General features: G+C 38.9%; 2 protein-coding genes and 1 pseudogene across 2 annotated transcripts; 1 reads left to right on the top strand and 2 right to left on the bottom strand.

Moving 5' to 3' along the window:
• Positions 1–1,521: 1,521 nt before the first annotated feature.
• LOC144647576 (uncharacterized) lies at positions 1,522–8,373 on the bottom strand. The gene is made up of 6 exons (XM_078507364.1): positions 8,334–8,373; positions 6,059–7,001; positions 5,088–5,586; positions 3,832–4,022; positions 2,788–3,132; positions 1,522–2,030 (listed from the first exon to the last, which is right to left on the bottom strand). The coding sequence occupies exons 2-6, from the start codon at positions 6,994–6,996 to the stop codon at positions 1,868–1,870; spliced, it is 2,136 nt and encodes a 711-aa protein (XP_078363490.1). The 5' UTR covers positions 6,997–7,001; positions 8,334–8,373; the 3' UTR covers positions 1,522–1,867.
• Positions 8,374–13,555: 5,182 nt separating this feature from the next.
• On the top strand, positions 13,556–15,488 carry LOC144647575 (uncharacterized; annotated as a pseudogene).
• A 1,171-nt stretch (positions 15,489–16,659) lies between these two features.
• Positions 16,660–17,589, bottom strand: LOC144647574 (adenosine receptor A3-like). The gene has a single exon (XM_078507363.1). The coding sequence runs from the start codon at positions 17,587–17,589 to the stop codon at positions 16,660–16,662; it is 930 nt and encodes a 309-aa protein (XP_078363489.1).
• Between the last annotated feature and the right edge of the window lie 1,400 nt (positions 17,590–18,989).

The raw sequence follows: 18,989 nt of genomic DNA, 5'->3' as shown, positions 1-18,989 counted from the left end.
TGCGCGCGAGTAATCTACAACGATGATAAGTTTTATTTGGATCCCTTTTCCATGAAATAGTTTTAAATTACAATGATCGTCTGTGTATCAAGTGAGGAGACAGCTTTGTTCGTTTTGTTTTTTTGAAGAACTAGTAACATTGTATTATAAAGCGACTTATAAAAGGGAACTAGTATACTAGTTTAATTCCGGAGAGAATCGACATTCTTGGGCTAAATGCTGCCATTATTCTCTATACTTTAGTAAATAAAACAAAGAAATGCAAATCAGCTTGCGTTAAATTTAACTGTATGTCACGTCGCAAAATTTCACTTAAAAATCGTTTTTTTTTTTTTAAATGACTCATTAAGAATATGGAACTCTAGGTTACATCTGTAAGCAATAAATTATCATAGGCCAAATGTTTACTATTTCTGATATTCTTGGTTTTCTAGCAGCGAAACATATGTTAGAATTGAAATTTAAAAATGAGATAAAATCTGATAGAGGATGTTTTCATATTAGTAATATAAATGCTAATCAGACTATGTTAAAAGCAGATGATGGTTCAAAGAAAAAGTACACTTTTTAATAAGGACCCTTCATGACAGTAAGTTGACATGCAATACTAAGAGATCCCATGTTGAGAAAAGGTTTGCCAATAAGATTAGAGATAACTCTGAGAATGAATTACTGAACAGGAAATGTTCTAGTCGTCAGCCAATCATATTGTTGCTCTCTTCCAAAACACATCTCTAATTTAAAATATTACTGTTAATAACTTTTCTCTCTATTTATTCAGGCTATTAGTTTTTTGTCATGATTTTCTACCTGCAAAAGCATGGAATAAATATGAACGGTTTTACTAACCGAAGCAGATGTTTTCCCGCTCTTTTTTCTACCTGTTAAACCAGCAGATGCCTCCAACATGTAAATACTACTTAATATTATAAGGGGCATACATATGAAAAGAAAAAGATGAAAGGCATTGTGTTTTAAAAGGGAATAATTCGACAAAAATTGAATGACAACGTACTAATTGAAACATTTGTTTTTTTGTTTAAAATCTAAAATTAAAAAACCCCTTAGTTTTGAATTTTGCTTAATTAACCAAAACAACCAAAACCAAAATACGAAAAATACGGACGACTAAAAGTGCCTTCAGAGAAAACTATATATTGAATATTTGAAAAATATTTAAAGGTGCAACGCCACAGATAGCGTAAACTGAAGATTTGGCCAACATTTTTCCAACCCGTCTTTCCCAATTGGTCACAATCTTCGCGAATCTTGACCATCTTTACCTTGTTACTCTTTGCTTTGTCATGATCATGAAACACTTAGCAAGGTTCGCAAACGACATCATTTTATGCGTGTCTAATCTTTATCCGGTAATTTCTGTCACACAATATTAACATCATCTTGCTGCCTTTCCCTGTCACCATTTCTCAAAAAGCCCGCAGCATTGGCATCTACGCATGCGCGGTACCCTTCACAGTGATACGCCGAGAACATCCGGAATGTGAAGAACTGATTGGCAGTGCTGTGCTGTGGAAAGACGTTACAACATATCTTGGACAACCCCTGACAAACTTGTCGGTGACAGCACTCGCAACAGCATAGGGTCAACTTATTGACGTCATCTTGTGTGAAAAACACACCGTCGGAAACATCAGGGCCGGGTTGTTCGAAAGCTGATTAACACTAAGCCAGGATTAAAAGTTGATCGAGGGTTCAATTTCTCTTGTATAAAAGTGTTTTTATTGCTTATGTTTTGTGGAGTTTGAGATTAGTCGACTTCAAAACTGGACGACAGAGAATATTAACAGAAAACCCTCACTGAACGTTGAAAAACTGATATCAAAATTCACGCTAATCCTGGATTAGCTTAATCGTGCTTTGAACAACCCGGCCCAGAAGGATGCATATTAGTCAAACGATTTCCATCCATTCCGTCACTGACACCTTGTTCCGGATCTCTTGGTGCGACAAGCAGAATTTCTCCTTCGCCTCCTTCACCGAATTCATCGCTTTGGTAATGAACCTTGAATCTGAAAATGCAACAAAGGGAACATTTCTAAAGGGGATAATTTAAAGACTATAATTATTCTGTACTCTGCATTGATATGTAAGACAGAGCTGTTCCATGAGACTACCGTGAAGTTAGTTTTTTTAGTTATGGAGAATAAATTTCCAAATCATACAATTCACGTATCAGCCGGCATGTCATGAAGACGGTAGTTCAGGGATGCCTCTTGCACGGTTCACGAGCGGAAAAATAACGAATCACGGACACGGATATCAAAATTTTATTTTCCCGAACCACGAAAATAAGCAAGTAACGTACTCTTTTATGCTGCTCTTACGCAAAAGAAAAGTGGCAAAGGAGGAGTTGTTGAAAAATAGCAAAATCGAGAAAGGCAAAAGAAAGGCTTCATATGTTTTCAGTTCTGACCTTTGTCACCCTTGAAAACAGAAGCCTGGTTAACTATCTACCAAGAGTTAAGGATACTTTCCAGAGGTGGATAACATGATTGTAGCATGTAAACTTTATTTAACGGACGTGGCAACCATAAACTATTTGGGCGTCTATTTTGGCATCTCTTCTATATTCCTCCGTTTGCCATCCTATCCCAAACCATAAGCGGGTACTTGAAATTGATCTCCGTGTATTATCTTATGAGAGGTGCGACAGTACCATTAACCTCATACTTACATTATCCCCGTATACTACTTTCAGTTTTTATATTTATATAATTATATTTGAGATGTTGCAAAATCACTCAAACGAAGAAAAGAATTACAAACTTGTAATTACGCGGCTTTCCTCCTATCTTTGGTCTCACAAACTTCTCCAAGAGGTCGAAAGTAACGTCTTGGCCGTCTTCACTTAGAAACGAACAGTTAAGCTTGGTACGAGCAAGCATCAGTGCATTCAACAGGCTGTCTCCGTAGTATTGGTCGTCATTCTTATAACCACCATCAACAACAACAATCCTTCGCAACCTTCTCTTTAAAAGCGGTAAAATAGCAAGGTTTTCAATATGGCCTCCATCACTAAGCAGCAGTATAGGTGGCGGCATTGGACCAGTGTTTTTCTTGGAAAACATTTCTCTCACAAAATACACGAAAGAAATGTGTGCGATGAACCACCTGAAAAATAATATTGCAAGAATAAAGCTTGTCAAGAGAATATTTTATTGCACATGCTGACGTATGATCGGAATTAGACTAGATGGTGCATGATGTGCCCTTGTCATATTAAGTCATCAGTATGGAATGTTTCGGCACGAATCTGTCTCTTGAGCCAACCTCGCTCCTAGGGCGCCTAAGTGCTATTTAGTCCAGTCCCTAAACTCTCTCCCCCTCGCCCTGTATAGTGGTTGGACCTATGCGAGAGAAGAGAGATTCCGAGATAACTTAAATGAGCTTGCGCCATTTTTCAATTAAAACGGGGAACAACCATATATGGTTACACTTTTGGAAATACGTGCGCACATTTGCAGATGACGAATGCTACTACGCGACCATGTACTAAAGCAGAAACACCAGAACAACATTTTAATCTAGCCACTTTCCGCCGAAGGTTCACTACAGGTAAGGCTTTTGGGTAGGAGAGATTTCGTTTTCTCAGGCTGCATTCTTTTTAGAACTGCAGAGTGGAATCCCAATATCTCATAGTACCTTCAAGGGAAACGAAAATAGGTTCGACGAGAAATTGGGAGTGCGACAAGGCGGAAGTAAAATTAAAAATGCAGTGTTTGACTTATTGAAGCAACCCTAGGAGAAACGACTTTTCTCGCGTTATGGGGAGGCTCGAGGATTACACTCATTTTTTATTCTAACCCTTACCTCGCTATTTTCTCCCACCATCTTGGCTGTTCCGCTCCTGTGTCAATGAGGGCGATGAAGACCAGTACAAGATGTACAGCGAAGAAGATTATTACTCCTGTCTGAACGTACGGTTCTTCATCATGGTAAAAAACCGGTACAATGATTAATGGAAGACCACGCAGAACATACAAAAGACACGGAAGGAATATCTGTGAAATTGCAAAATAGCATCAATTATCATTCGATGCAATTTTTTTTTTTTTCAAAACCCACCACGTGATCTGCAAATAACTGCCTACAAATAATGGTCTGCTCGTGCGCACTATCGTCTGACAGTGATTTTGCTACAAATAATATTCTGCTCATGCGTAGTTGTGCCCACTTCCGAGATAAATGGCAGCTCGTTTTCCGGAGATGAAGGATAGCGGTTGGATTTGTCTACTAGGCCCCAAAAACAGCGAAGCTACAAAGTAGGCAATGGAATTTCCTCTTATTGTTTTTGGGCAATATCTGAAAGAAAGAGAATTGGATGAAGACCAGCTCGTATTATCGAAGGCGAAGTTACGCTTTCGTCTGCATTAATTCAGCAAGAAATAGTGTGGTTTCCACGCAATTCCCGAAGGTACTTTGTGCCAAACAAATTCAGTGATCGAATGATTAAACAGTTATTGAACTCGGTTCTCGCAAAATATCGAAATTTGTCAGTGTCTCGCAGATCAATTATTTTGCTCAACCTCGTCCAATAACTGTTAATTATCAGGCTGGGTACAAAAGTACAGAAATCTAGAAATTAAAAAAGAAAACCTTTGGGAGCGAAACAACTGAAGGCTATGTGGACTAAATATAGACTAGAGCTGCAACAAATTTGTAATATATGGCCATAAGTAATCAGTTAGTAATTAGAAAGGTCTCTTTGCTGCTTAAAGACGTATGGACCGATAAATCTGAATTTAAAGTAAGTAATTTCTAATCACGTCCTTTCGGCACCTGCAAGCAAAAAATGCAATCCTCCAAGAAACGTACACTCTCTTAAACAGAGCTAGGGTGCCTATTAAAATTATATCAATGTTAAGCGGTGTTTGTAGAACCAAATAACCTGACTTTTCATTCCCGCCAACTCGATTTGGCACGACATTTCATGGCACCGGTTACCGAATAACATACGGCGGACGGCGGACACGCAACCCGCTCGCCCCATGCTTCGCGCTCGCCTTCGAGAGGAAAAGAATGCCTTGGTCTAGCGCGTATTACATACGTTCAGCAGGCCAACATACCCTCATCATACAACTCTCCCTTTTCACCGATTTAACATCGCTTATCATGGTAGCGCCCATTTCGAGTCCAAGAATTGTATGAAGACGACTCAGCTCTTTTACTGACTGATCATATTTGCCCATGCGAGTGGAAAGCGCCGCCGCCGAGGTTGCCATAGCATCTGATAACTTCACAACCTCTGGGTCAAGTCTGCCTTTGAATTGTTCCTTGTCTGGGTCACGATCAATACGCTCTATTTCTGTGGGCGACATTGTTAAAAGCTCATAACTGTGCTGGGAAGCCTCGCTTTTCTTCCAACGGTTAACCACAATGTTGGCCAAGTATTCAGGTTTCATGTTTTTTAGATCTGCTAGTGTCAGTGGTCTCGTCTTGTCTTCACCCGCTTTATTAGCTAGCGACAGACATGTCCAGAGAGGACATACATCTTGCAGCTCAATCCCTGAACAACCAGTTGGTCCCAGTCCCTTGCGGTGATAAAACGCTCTCTGAAGTCTCCATCTGAAAAAGAAAAGTCGATGTTTTCAGATCCATGTAAGGTATCTCCTACATAGACGCTTTTTGAGCTCTGTTTACACTGATCGTAAAAAAAACATGTTTTTGCAGGTGGTTGGCTAAAATAAACACCACCTTTTCCATGAATGTAGCCTGCGAGGAAGCACACGTTTTGGAATACACGCGCGAGTAGCGAAGCCGAGTGAACGAGTCCTTTGCCCCAGACTTCTCCTCGCCCGCCTTCTTCGCAGGCCGACTCGTTTACGTACCCTGCGTGTATTCCCAAACTTGTTTGTTCGCAGGCTACCATGATTGGTTATATATATCCAATCCAAGACCTAAAAGACAAAACTGGCAAATCCACTGTGTGTGGTAAAAATAAATCGAAAAGGACGAATAGGACTGCACAGTTCTACGGGCGTTCTGTCTCTTATCTAATGGTCTTTTTGACAAACTGTGTTTGACTGATCTGATTTACCTGTTATAAATGTGCACAAGCTTATCATTCATTACAGCCACAATAGAGACAATCCATAAGACAAAGCCGGAGACGAAGAGCAACCGATTAAAAAGCCTGTCAGAAATTGGGATAACATTTCCAATTTCTTGGCCTTTGTACACCTTCAAGTGCGTGACATAAGAATAAAAGAAAAGAATCAGGACATAAGATGTTTTGCTTCGTAGCAGGGGAAGAACCAACCACACTATTACTCCAATAGGCACGAACAGGATCTCTGCCCACAGTGGCATGTTATAAAATAAGTCCTGAATGGCAAACGGGATGAAAGTGAGCGCCAGAAGCGCACCAAAAGTGTATTGACTAAGACGTAAGAAATGCCTCAGAAGTGGAGAAAGCCGGGTTAATCCAGCAAGGACATAAAATGTGATGAATAAGATGAGCAGAACGGTGAATAGAATGACGGTGTAAACCCCCTCAGTTCCCTGTCGAGCAAGGCAAAGTTTTCGGATGGTTTCTTCCGCCTTAGCATCGCAGTCCACTATTTCACGTAGGTACTTTCCAAAAAGGAAGTCGATTATGAAGGCTACTGGGCATGCGTATGATCCCCATATGATCAAAGGCTGCACGAAGATGACCACAATAACAAGCCAGAACAGAATTATTGTGTCGAAGATTCCTTGGAATGGCCTTTTCCAGCTACAGACATATCCTGTTCTATCTCTCATGTGGTCAAAGAACTCCTTGTGCCAATCTCTTCGGGCTTCACCCTCCTTCCCTTGCCGTCTTTCCTCTCTGTATTTCCAGTCCAAGAAGGCTGTGCCTGTGTAACCACCCCCTGAAACACAGCTCAAGTAATCGACCTCTACTTCACTCTCTAGCAGTTTGCGCAAGACTCCAGAGCAGAATGCCGCTGACCGAATACCTCCGCCAGAAAAGGCAAAACCAGTGCTAGTCATGGTCACTACAAAAAAGAGAAAATGAAGACTGAATCGAAATAAGATTTATGTTATAACAAAAAATATATACGCCGTAACTAGCCTTTATGTAAAGCTCCTCCATCCCTGCTTGAGTGCGAAGCTAAGCTAGTAAATAAACAGGCATTTTTTATCAGAGCAACTAAGAATTTAGCTCTAAAAGACGTGTTGTCTTAGCTTGTTCTCTCCGTTAACTTTGTATCTTTTATTTTGTCATGACTAGTTACGTCATGTTGTAACCGAAATTACTCGGACTAGCGAACACATGAACGTTTTGCTCTCCAAATCCAAAAACAGCTATTCACTAACCATTGTTAATGCTACCGGAGAAAACAGCAGTGGAATTAAAGGCCTCGAAGTTAAAAGGAGAGTATTAATTATTTTTTCGACATTGAAATTCGAGTTGTAGTTTACCGTCCGTAGTTTGCAGTTGTTTGTGCATTTTCGCAATGATTTTCACGCCGGCTGCAGTAAACTTCCCCGGTTTTCAGACTCCATATATGACTTAAACTGCCTTGTTTATCGGTCACTTCTTACCAAAACAGAACACTATACGCCATCATTCAAGAAAATAAGATTCTTTGATAAAAAACGGACAAATTAGTTATCACAATATTGAGCCGTACGTAGACACTACGCCTTTAATTCAGTTTGGCACTACATCAGAATAAAATTCTGCTAGGAATCTGAACGCAGAGATTTTAAATTTGTTAAACACAAGTGTGTATTGCTTGAGGAACTGCTCTTCAGTCAGATAGGATTTTTGAGTCAGAGAAATAGGTTAAACACCTTTTGTGCTATATTTATCACCTTATTTGCTTTTCTAGATTCTCTGTAATGTAAATCAAATATGCTAAACATTTCTTGAGTACCGTTCATTTTTAGCGAAGTTATTTTATTCGGAATTAAGTGGCAAACAGCATTCTTCACCCTTTCTAATCCGTCGATCGAGTCGTACTCAATATTTGGAATCAAATCCGCGCGTATAATTGAATGGAATGGAATCAAATCCGCGCGGTCCGTCATGGAAAACTGTACCTTCGATCTTGAGCACGTACTCAAGACCTCGGGTACAGTTTTTATCAGTACGGACCTCCCCGGCCGGTAAATAACATATATTTATCATACCAAGCCAAAAGGGTTGTTCTCCCTGCTTACAACCCCCTTCCCACCTCCAAAGAAGCTCACTCAAGATCTCTTATGAAGGTTTAGAATCTCAGGACATATATCTGGGATTTTACGTTACACCAAGACCCATCGTCTCATTAACTCAGAAAATCTAGAACCAAATTCTCCTCATAAAACTATACAAAACGCACCTAAAATTGACGAGGAGAGCTCTAAGTGTACCAACCAACGGCGAGCAATCAGTCCGTATGCAGGTCTTCCGTGCGTTGATATTTTGTTTTAATAGTCTCATAAACAAAACGATTGGGAGTTTGCGCAATATTTTCCTTTAACAGGAAGAATTTCTTGGCAAGGAATGTTCTTCCTGCTTGTCATCAGCAGCAAAACTAATGACGCTTGCCACCTGCACTGTAAACAATATTACGAAACCTGCGGTTTCAGCTGAAAAGCTTTAAACTTGGGCTCAATTTTTACACCAAATTATAATTTTTTTCGCCTGGTCTTTGAGGTTTCTCCCCAGATTATCACAGTCTTTCTTCCCGTAATTTGCGTTGTAGGACCCTAAGTTCTACTGCTAAGATCACACTAATTATATTCATGAACTATCGATCGCTCGTTTTACCCATCGAAATGATCAGCATGAACTAAGTAAATGGTCAGCCGTCCGATATAAAACGAGCATACAGTGCCTTCCTACATCAACCGTAATAATATCAACCCGGGGAAAACTGTTACAATACATGAGGCTTTTGAAAGAAGAAACGAGTCAAAAGAAAATCTACTTATCCATTCACACTGAAGTTTGGAAGCGGTTTTCCGGTGATGTTAGAAGTGCGGCAGCCTTTTCGCGCAAACCTAGTTTGAATCGAGGCAAGCTAGCGTGTCATATTTCAACTTATGACGTATGAATTTTTTACCTTCGACTTCCGCAAATACTGCCTCGTTATCTTTAGCACGTACTTGATGGTATGTTCCGTATTCCTTCTCCAGCTGTTAATTAATAGGCTCTCCTCTTCGTCTCTTATCTTGAGGTTTCCACATGAGTTGTTGTCGCACGATGCTATAAGCCGATCTTGAAAGTACAATAAAATTCCGAAAAATAAACCCTGGGCTAAGTTGTTCAACGTCCCTTTCAGGGTTTTAATATGGAGGCACTTATTATCGGATGGAAATTTGCATTTTAAAAACCCTTGAGTTTCTACTAGCTTTACAGGATACTGTGTTTAAGTATGCTTTGGTGCACAACAAGAATACCGCATGGTGAAACGCTTTAAACACAACGATAAGAAACCCAAAACAAGACATAAAAAAAAAAAACAGAACAGGTCTCTATATTCCATAACGACGTAACGTTGGGGAGACTGACGTCGACTAAAAGACCTTTCAATTCCCCATTACAGCTGAGTGGAATCAGCCAATCACAATGCTTTATTGTCGGTCCAATATTTTTACATCAAAGTTAAGCATATCAATTGCATTTTTTTTATTTCAGCACACGGTTGTGTAAGAAATAATTCAGAACCTTCGCTTGTTTTCTTTTCCTTGATGGTTTTGGGACGGATATAATAGGGGGGGGGGGGGGGCAGTATTTGGTCGCCATGTTCTTTTGAGAAACGCTCGTCACAAACAGTAAAACTGAAGTAATCTTGCTGTACCAAAAGAAACATAGTTTGATAAATTGACCATTTTGTTCTAAAAGAAAATTTATTTACTACCAACACTACTTTAATACTTATGTATCTATGCAGTCTGCTGTTTGGTTGCTGTTTATCCTTTATCCCTACTATTGTAAAGGAGGGGCCATATTTTGTTAAGGTTACTTTTACAGTTAAGATTGTTGCGTTAAGGTGCTCAAATTGATCTGTGCGAACGGCTTGCGATAAAGGACGTTAAAATCTCAGAATTAAACACTGAGCCTGAATTTTTTTCATCAAAGGGTGCGAATATTGGAACTATATGTTCGAAGCTATTTAATTCGGAAAAAAGAATTCAACTACATACGTCACAAGGTGAAATATGAGACTCTAGCTTGCCTCGATTTGAACGCAGGTTTCCTTCAAAAGACAACATTTATAACACATTGGATAACCGCTTGTTACCTTCATTGTTTGTGGGTAAGTCTTAAATAGGTTTTTTTTATTTAAAGGCCTCTTCTTTGAGAAAAACGTATTGTATTTACCGCTTTACCTGAGATACCATACTATTTTTTCATGTGTGTGACTACCTTATCCTTGTTTGTAAATGTAAAGTGTTTTCACACTTAAAAAGTGTTGTTTTAATTAAGTGGTCATGCACTTAGCTTCGAGATAGCTAGTTTCCAAGCATGCCACTGAAACAGAGGAGACAAATAATTTTAATAAACAGAACATGTTTGATATGACGGTAGGCTTGAGCCATTTACTTAGCTTCATTTCGATAAAAAAGGCTGGAGCAATAGCCTATAAATAGAACTAGTAAGAGTTTTAAAATTTAAATATACTATTCATGGATCTTGGATGTTATGAAAGAACTGAATGAACTTGCATATTACCCCGAAAAAAGCTTAGAGATTTGTGTCGCAAATTACTACAAAAAAGATGGTCAATCTTGGCGAACTAAATTTATTTCATGTCAAATGGAGTTGGCTAGACTATAAAACTAAACAAACGGTCAAAGCTACAAACACACAGAAAAAACAATTAATAAAGTTTCAAGAGGTTTAAAGAAGAGATTGAAGAAGAAAAAAAATTAAACATCACTAGACAGTTGACCCCCACGCAAGAGCACTTCAGGTTGTCAGTGGGACTGTCTGGTGTCCGTCTATCAATTTTTAACTACATACCGGTATTCTAATTTTAAAATCACCTTAAATCTCCAATATTTGTTATTTCTCTAAATTTAATCAATCTTTTAAGAAAAACTATCTCCTCCCCAAAATCCTCAAAAATCACCCAAAGTTTACAAAATACAGCAAAACATAGATATAAGGGATGAGTGAAGCGTTTTCGGATTCCTTGAAACGCGAACGAGATATTTCTGTTAAACCCGTATTAAGCGTTGGAAAAACGGCCTTCACGTAAAACCCCGCCTAAAACGTGCTTGCGTATCTGCATAATCAGGTATAATTAGTTTTAATTCCCTGTATGCAGTGAGTTGACGTTAAGCCAAGCCATGTAAACATCGTACTCTTCAACGTACCCGAGAACAATTTGCAGCAATCAGTTCTGACGTTTTAACTGTGAGTTTTCCATAATGACCCATTAGGATTTGACATATTTCTCTTGTGACTGTCTTTGGTGTGGACACTTTGCCACACGGGCAGATTATAACTGCTAGATATTAAACCGCGTACGAATTAACTTTATCTTTCCTGTTTATAAAATTACCTTGTGGCTGATTATGATTTTTTCATAGCTTTTAAGTTCTTTGACGAGTAATTTGACAAGGCTAACAGAAATACGACTGCTACAATTAATATGTAAATGAAGGGATTAAAAATAACCGCAGTCGAGTAAAAATAAACATCAAACGATGCTTAAGTAAAACCAAAAACATAAGGAAAAAACCCATGCAAGACTGATATTATTTTCTTAAGGGAGGTATTTTATTAAAACGTCTATCTGCTTTGGCGAAGAAACAAATTATATGCGGTCAGTTATCAATTGTTCTTTAACCGCTTTTTTACTGACAAACCTGGACAATTACGGGTCGGTTCACTTTTCTGTCAGCGTTTAATTATTTTTAGTTTTTTAATCATGATGATGGCACGCCATTAATTATGAAGTTTACGAAATGACCAATCAGAATTTAGGATAGGAGCCATACTCCTAGCTCCACGGGTCACCCCGGAGGACCCAGTCCATGGACGTGTTCGTTAACCCTCCATAAGGCAGGCTGCGTTTTATCACCGTTTCTTGACTTCATATTTATTTCAAAGCTAAACTTTGTATACAACGAATCCAAACGAAGAGCGCTATATCTTCTGCATCTCATTATAACAATAATAGTCTAGTCCTTCCCGTTGTACTTGCTATGGAATGAACTCGTTGCAAAAAATAATACTGAGCGAAATCTGTGAGGAAAACGCTAAAGCTTCACATGCCCTTGCCGCCCCATCGTTACTCCGGCAGCAAAACAAGCCTCAATTACATAGATAGTGCGAAGTGATCGAATATTCAATGGCATAAGTCTGTGTGTTATACCCTGTCCCCAGACTAACCTTTACGCTGACACGTACAATTTGGTTTCGAAAGTTCGGGGTGGTCCATTTACCACCCCATGGAAATCATCTATCACCCCATCAGGAAGAATCCTGTTAGTCCTTAGGAGAAGAAAGTTAATATAAACTCCAACTCTATGATGCGGCTCATTTGATAGACCACAATCCATATTTGAAATATGTTACTTGCAGATGCAGTATTTTTTTATGAGAGAGGCCTAAATTAAAGGACGTGGTTAGCACATGAACATAAGATATGTCTTACGTGGGTGTTTGCGTGGTTGTGGGTAGATTTTAACCCTATTCAGACCGGGGGGGGGGGGGGGCTTTTGAGGCCCGCGCTGACTTTGAAGTTTTATCACTTTTTTTAAGATTTAACCAAACGCTGCCAAACTTTCTGAGTTTTCCTAAAATTTATCTGGCAACAATTTGGTAGGACTGGATGATGTGTCAGGAACTTGACATCAACATGGCAACGGCATTTTGACAGGCATGTTTTCCCAAATTTGTAATTTTGCGTGTTTCTGTGAATGAAAATCAACTTAAATGGCATTATTTTTACATTTTTACGGGTTTGAAGCACATTTTTATTTATTTTGAGTACTTAGCAGTGATTTTGGGTGGTTTTCTGGCATTTTGGAAAAATTGGCGGCTGTTTTGACATCATGATGTAATTGTCACGTGATGTGACGTCACTATCCCACGTGACGTATACCAAAAGAAAGAGTTTCGGACATACAATACATCCCATAATTTTCATGGTGATTGCTTAAATATTCTGGAAGTTACATGAGGGGGGGGGGCTTCCGAAGCCCCCCCCGGTCTTAGAAGGTCCAAAAAAGCCCGGTTTGAATAGGATTAAAGATGCTTGACAGCCTGACAATTTATCATACACTAAGAAATATCTGCACTTTTACCTCCGATACTCGCACTTTCGATTTATCGAACTAGTTTTCTTTCCTCAAGGAGGCTCGAGTAATCTCGATTTCACTCTTCAGTTCTAAAGCTCGAGAGCAATCTGGTTCCCAGGGCACTTGGAACTACGTTGGCTCAACAGACATTTGACATTCACGCTAAAAAAACCTATGATAATTGACGCAACATGACATGCAAAATACACTGAAGGCAAATCCTGAGCATATACGTTATTATTGCTATTTTTTTAAATTCAGGTGGTTTATCGTACACATTTCGTTCGTCTATTCCGTGAGAGAAATGTTTTCCAATGAAAACACTGGCCCAATGCCGCCACCAATACTGCTGCTTAGCGATGGAGGCCATATTGAAAACCTTGCTATTTTACCGCTGTTAAAGAGAAGGCTACGAAGGATTGTTGTTGTTGACGCTGGTTATAAGCATGACGACCAATACTACGGAGACAACCTTTTGAATGCACTGATGCTTGCTTGTACCAAGCTAAACTGTTCGTTTCTAAGTGAAGACGGCCAAGACATCATTTTCGACCTCTTGGAGAAGTTTGTGAGACCAAAAACAGGAGGAAAGCAGCGTTATTACAAGTTTGTAGTTCTTTCTCTTTTTGCTTTGGCGATTTTGCATCTGCTAAACATAGTTAGTCCTCTCTTCTAACTATGGTCTCAAGTAGCATAAGTTGAAATTTAGCTTTATACGGGAGGTTGTTTTAGAGGAAACGTGGCAAAATGGACCCCATCAATAACGTTCACGGATTTAAAGGTTGCCATACGAGAAATACCCTAATAGCTAAATGAAGTTTACAGGCAACCTGACAATCACGAGTAAATCTAAATGAAGTTTTCCACTTAAAGAAACGTATTCTAGTTAATCTCTGTGTACAGGCAATTAACCCGGCTCCAACATCCAATAGTACAAAGGTCAAATTTGACAATATTATCAGGATGTTGGACAATTTCAGTCCATGCCCGTTCAATTTCAATTCATGCCCGACAATTTCACTGTCCAGCATCACCAGATGACAGTACAACTTATTTCAGCCACCATGTGTAGTATAATAAACAGTACTACGTATATGTTAAAGTAATACTCAAAATTAAAATTATATGATTTTAAAATTTATTCTTACTAGGTTCGTCACCATAACTAAACCAACCATGATCATGGCAGCGTCATAGCACAGTTATGTTTCCCATGCAATGTGTCGTTGGAAAATTGTGGAAATGCAGATTAATATTTTGCATCATTTGACGTCATATAAATACAGACACGGTAAAACTAAGCGATTCAATCGATAAATGGCAGAGATCTTTGAAAAATACCTACCTTTAATTTGCAAAGGCTAGATGACGAGCGACGCGTGAAAATGGAAAAAATTATAGACTGTAGTCTGACGCAGACAGGGCCATCGAAATTCCCCGCCTTGTACCTTTTTCTTTTGTTGAGGTCATCGCCTTTCCATAGTTAACACACGCATCAAATCGAAAAAACAGAACACGAACAATGGATAACACTTCGGGATCGGAAGTGCTGACGCATTCCTATTGAGTGACGTTTTTATGGCCCACAGCGAAAAGTATTCCCTTGAGAAATTAAAACAGTTCCTTGAGAGTTAACACGAATTCGGTAAGAGAGTCTCTTCATTGTCCACAAGTCTTGCTATTTAGAAAAATAGTCAAAAAAATGGAACAGAAAACAAATAAAATACACGCTTTCTTTCTCCCATCCTGCTTAAATGTTTTCCGATATCAATGAGTACAGAATATTTATATAGTCTTTAAATTATCCCGTTTGTAAATTCTCCCTTTGTTGCTCTTTCAGATTCAAGGTTCGTTACTAAAGCAATGAATTTGGTGAAGAAGGCGAAGGAGAAATTCTACTTATCGTACCAAGAGATCCGCAACATGGCGTCAGTGACGAAGTGGATGGAAAACGTTTGACCAATGTACATCCTTTCGATGCACCCGACGGCGTGTTTTTCACACAATTGACCCTATGCTGTTGCGAGTGCTGTCACCGACAAGTTTGTCAGGGGTTGTCCAAGATATGTTGTAACTTCTTTCCACAGCACAGCACTGCCAAACAGTTCTTCACATCCCGGATGTTCTCGGCGTATCACTGTAAAAGGTACCGAGCATGCGTAGATGCCAATGCTGCGGGCTTTTTGAGAAATGGTGACAAGGAAAGGGAGCAAAATGATTGTGTTAACATTGTGTGACAGAAATTACCGCATAAAGATTAGACACGCATAAAATGATGTCATGATTTGTGAAGATTGTGACAGATTTCGTATTTTAGTTTTGGCAGTTTTGGTTAATTAAGCAAAATTCAAAATTAAGGGTTTTTAATTTTAGACTCTTAAACAAAAAAAAAAAACAAAACAAATGTTTCAACTAGTACCTTTTCATTCAATTTTTATCAACATCGAATTATTTTCTTTTGAAAAATAATGTCTTTTAACTTTTTTCGTTTGACGTGTATGCCGCTGATAATATTATTAGGTACATGTTGGAGGCATCTGCTGGTTTTACAAGTAGAACAAAGAGCGGTAGAACATCTGCTCCGTTTAGTAAAACCGTTTATATTTATTCCTTGCTTTTACAGATAAAAAGTCATGAGTATTAACTAATAGCTTGAATAAACAGAAAGAAACTTATTAACAGCAATATTTTAAATTACAGATGTGTTTTGGAAGAGAGCGACAATATGATTGGCTGGCGACTAGAATATTTTCTGTTCATTTATTGCCCTCAGAGTTATCTCTTATCCTATTGGTTAACCGTTTCTAAACATGGGATCTCTTAGTAATTGCATGTCAAGGGTACTAATTAAAAAGTTCACTTCTCTCTTGAACCATCATCTGCTTTTAACATAGTCTGATTAGCATTTATATTACAAATACGAAAACATCCTCTAGCAGTTTTTATCCCATTTTTAAACTTCAATTCTAAGATATGTTTCGCTGCTACAAAACCAGGAATATAGGAAATAGCAATCATTTGCCAAATGAGATTGCTTACAGATGTAGCCTAGAGTTCCATTGTTTCGGTTCCAGTCACTGGCACCGAGAATGAGACACTTAACAAAATAAACGATTTTTTAAGTAAAATTTTGCGACGTGACATACAGTTAAATTGAATGGAGGATTGTTGTTAGCTTTTTCCCATGGCCAGACTTCCCAACCATATGCAATTCCATTCGCTGTTGTTGTTCTTTGAAGTGCGTTCCTTATCCCAACGCGACAGTATTTCACAAATTATTCCTCTGCATAGTATTTTTTCAGAGTTTCCACCCAAGTGGAAAAAATATTTTACGTGTTTTTCATGTAAATACTTCGTCTCGAACACAATGGTACTTGGAAGATGTCCCGGTGTCAATTGTTGCGATATCTAACTTGACGAACAACAGAGCAGTTGTTTGACTGTGTCTTTCACCGCTTGTCTTACTTCTGCGATCTTCCAACAGTAAAGGAAAGGGTTTAAAGAAGAGTTGAGGAAGACAACAGATGCTGTCAATCTCCAGCCTAGGACAAGAGGCGGCGTTAAACCGGTGAAGGTTGCTAATGCTGTTACAACACAATACGGAAGATAACACGCCAGTAATGTAAACTGTATCCACAGCGAACTAGAAAGGGTCTTTCTGTATCGAGCAATGTTCAGTGGAGTTTCACCTTGGTTTTGTTGTGCTTGGAAAGGTTGATCTTGCACTCCTGTTTGGTGATGGCGAAGATCGGCATAAATCTTGGTGTAAGTGAAGGTAGCGGTCAATACACATATAAGTATCAGCACAAATCCGTACCACAGAAAGACAAGATAATTCCAAACACACCACGCGGCGATAGCAAAATTTATGACCCAAAAACAAACTGTAACAGCAACAGTTCTCCTAACAGTTACAACCTGTCGAAAACGTAACCCCAACAACAAAGCGAGAAGCCTTTCGACACTCACGGCCGTTAATGTCAACAGAGAGACCCCGAAGAGAACTACACCTAGCAGATAGCTTATGCCCAAGATGGGGCCACACAGAGTCCAATTTTCGTTTGCAACAGAAACAAACACGATGGCAACCAGTGGTTGTAAAATGATGCCAACACAGAGATCCGATGTAGCTAGACAACGTAGCAGAACTTTCGATGGAGGATGGAGAGAAGTCGACGGCTTTTGAAGGGCAATCAGAATCAAAATATTGCCAATGGAAGCAACGATAGAAAAAAGGAAGTTGAATGCTGAAAGAAATATCACTGCAGGCTTATCGTCTGGATTTGTAGAACATACAGATTCTTCAAGGGTTTTTTCATTTCTAGTGAAGTTAGACATCTTTCCTTGACAAGAGGTTAGCTCGTAAATGCATCAATTTTACATGACAGGAAGACTTTTTATTTAACGAGTTACCAGTGAGATGACGAGGCGGCATCCGGGGCCAGGTTTTTTTTAAAGGTTGCGTTAATGTATGAAAGCCGGCTGGGTGCCTTTTATAAACAAAGGAAATGAATGATAAGGGAATTGTTTTATTTAAAAGCGATACTCATGTATGGGCCTGACAGCTGGGCAGCTGCAAGAAGGACGACTTTAAAGGTTACGTCGTGCCAGAAGGCGCAAAGGAAGTTGAAAAACGCAGGGCGTTAAAGAACATGGAAGGTCAAAAGGCAGGGCAAGTTTAGGAAGCAGGGAAGCCCACCAAAAGCAAAAAACCTATAATAAACGTGCTTGGGTTAATCCGCATAATCAGGTATAATTGCTCCTAATTCTCTGTATGCGGTGAGTTGACGTGGAGCCAAGCCATATAAACATTGTATTCCTCAACCTACTCAAGAACAATTTACAATAAGTAGTTCTGATGTTTTTAACTGTGAATTTCCCATTAGGACCCATTAGTATTTGTGATATTTCTCTTTTGAATGTCTTTGGACTAGACACTTTGTCCCCCGGTCATATTATAACGACCGGATTTAAACCGCGTACGACTTAAATATAACTTTCCGGTTAATAGGATTATGTTATAGCTGATTATTTTTGCAAAAAACAAAAACAAACAACACTGACATTTTAAGGGAGACATTTAATTAAAACGTCAATCTGCTTTGGCGAAGAACCTAATTGTATACAGTTATCAAAACGGACAGTTCTATAGCTGCATTTTTTACTGATCAACTTGTACAATAACAGGTCTTTTCACTTTTTTCTGTAAGCGTTTTAACATTTTTTGTAATTTTTTAATCGTGATGATGGCACGCCTTTAACTATGAAGTTCAGGAACTGACCAATCAGAATTTAGAGTAGGAACACATACTCGTCCGACATACTACTAAGGTAAAACGTGGGATCGAGCGAAAGGTGATCAACGTACGTCTCGCTGAAAACAAATGTATGTGTCGTCTATTGCATATAATCCGTATTTCAATAATTAATTTTAAACGTGATCAATAACTGTGTGTTAATATTTATGAACTGGTTCAGTTATGGGCAAATCTTAAAATGTTCAACAAGTTTATGGAAGAGGTCCGGTCTTCAGTACAGTCGTGAAATAGCTCACTAATAATTTAACTGTGTTGTTTAATTTTCATATAATCATATTGAACGCTGACCATCAGTGTAGTTTTTAGCATCAAATAGTGTATGCATCAAATGATAATGTTAACTTGCTTAAAGTGGGTCCAGCTTTTGAATTATACCTCACGTTCCCAACCGATTGCCAACGACCATATGGAAAGGAAGTA

The sequence above is a fragment of the Oculina patagonica genome, chromosome 3 (genome assembly GCF_052425735.1).
Source record: "Oculina patagonica isolate OP01 chromosome 3, crgOcupat, whole genome shotgun sequence".
In the NCBI taxonomy this organism is placed as follows: Eukaryota; Metazoa; Cnidaria; class Anthozoa; order Scleractinia; family Oculinidae; genus Oculina; species Oculina patagonica.
The sequence above is the reverse complement of the archived record's forward strand: the minus strand, read 5'-3'. Positions and strand labels throughout refer to the sequence as shown.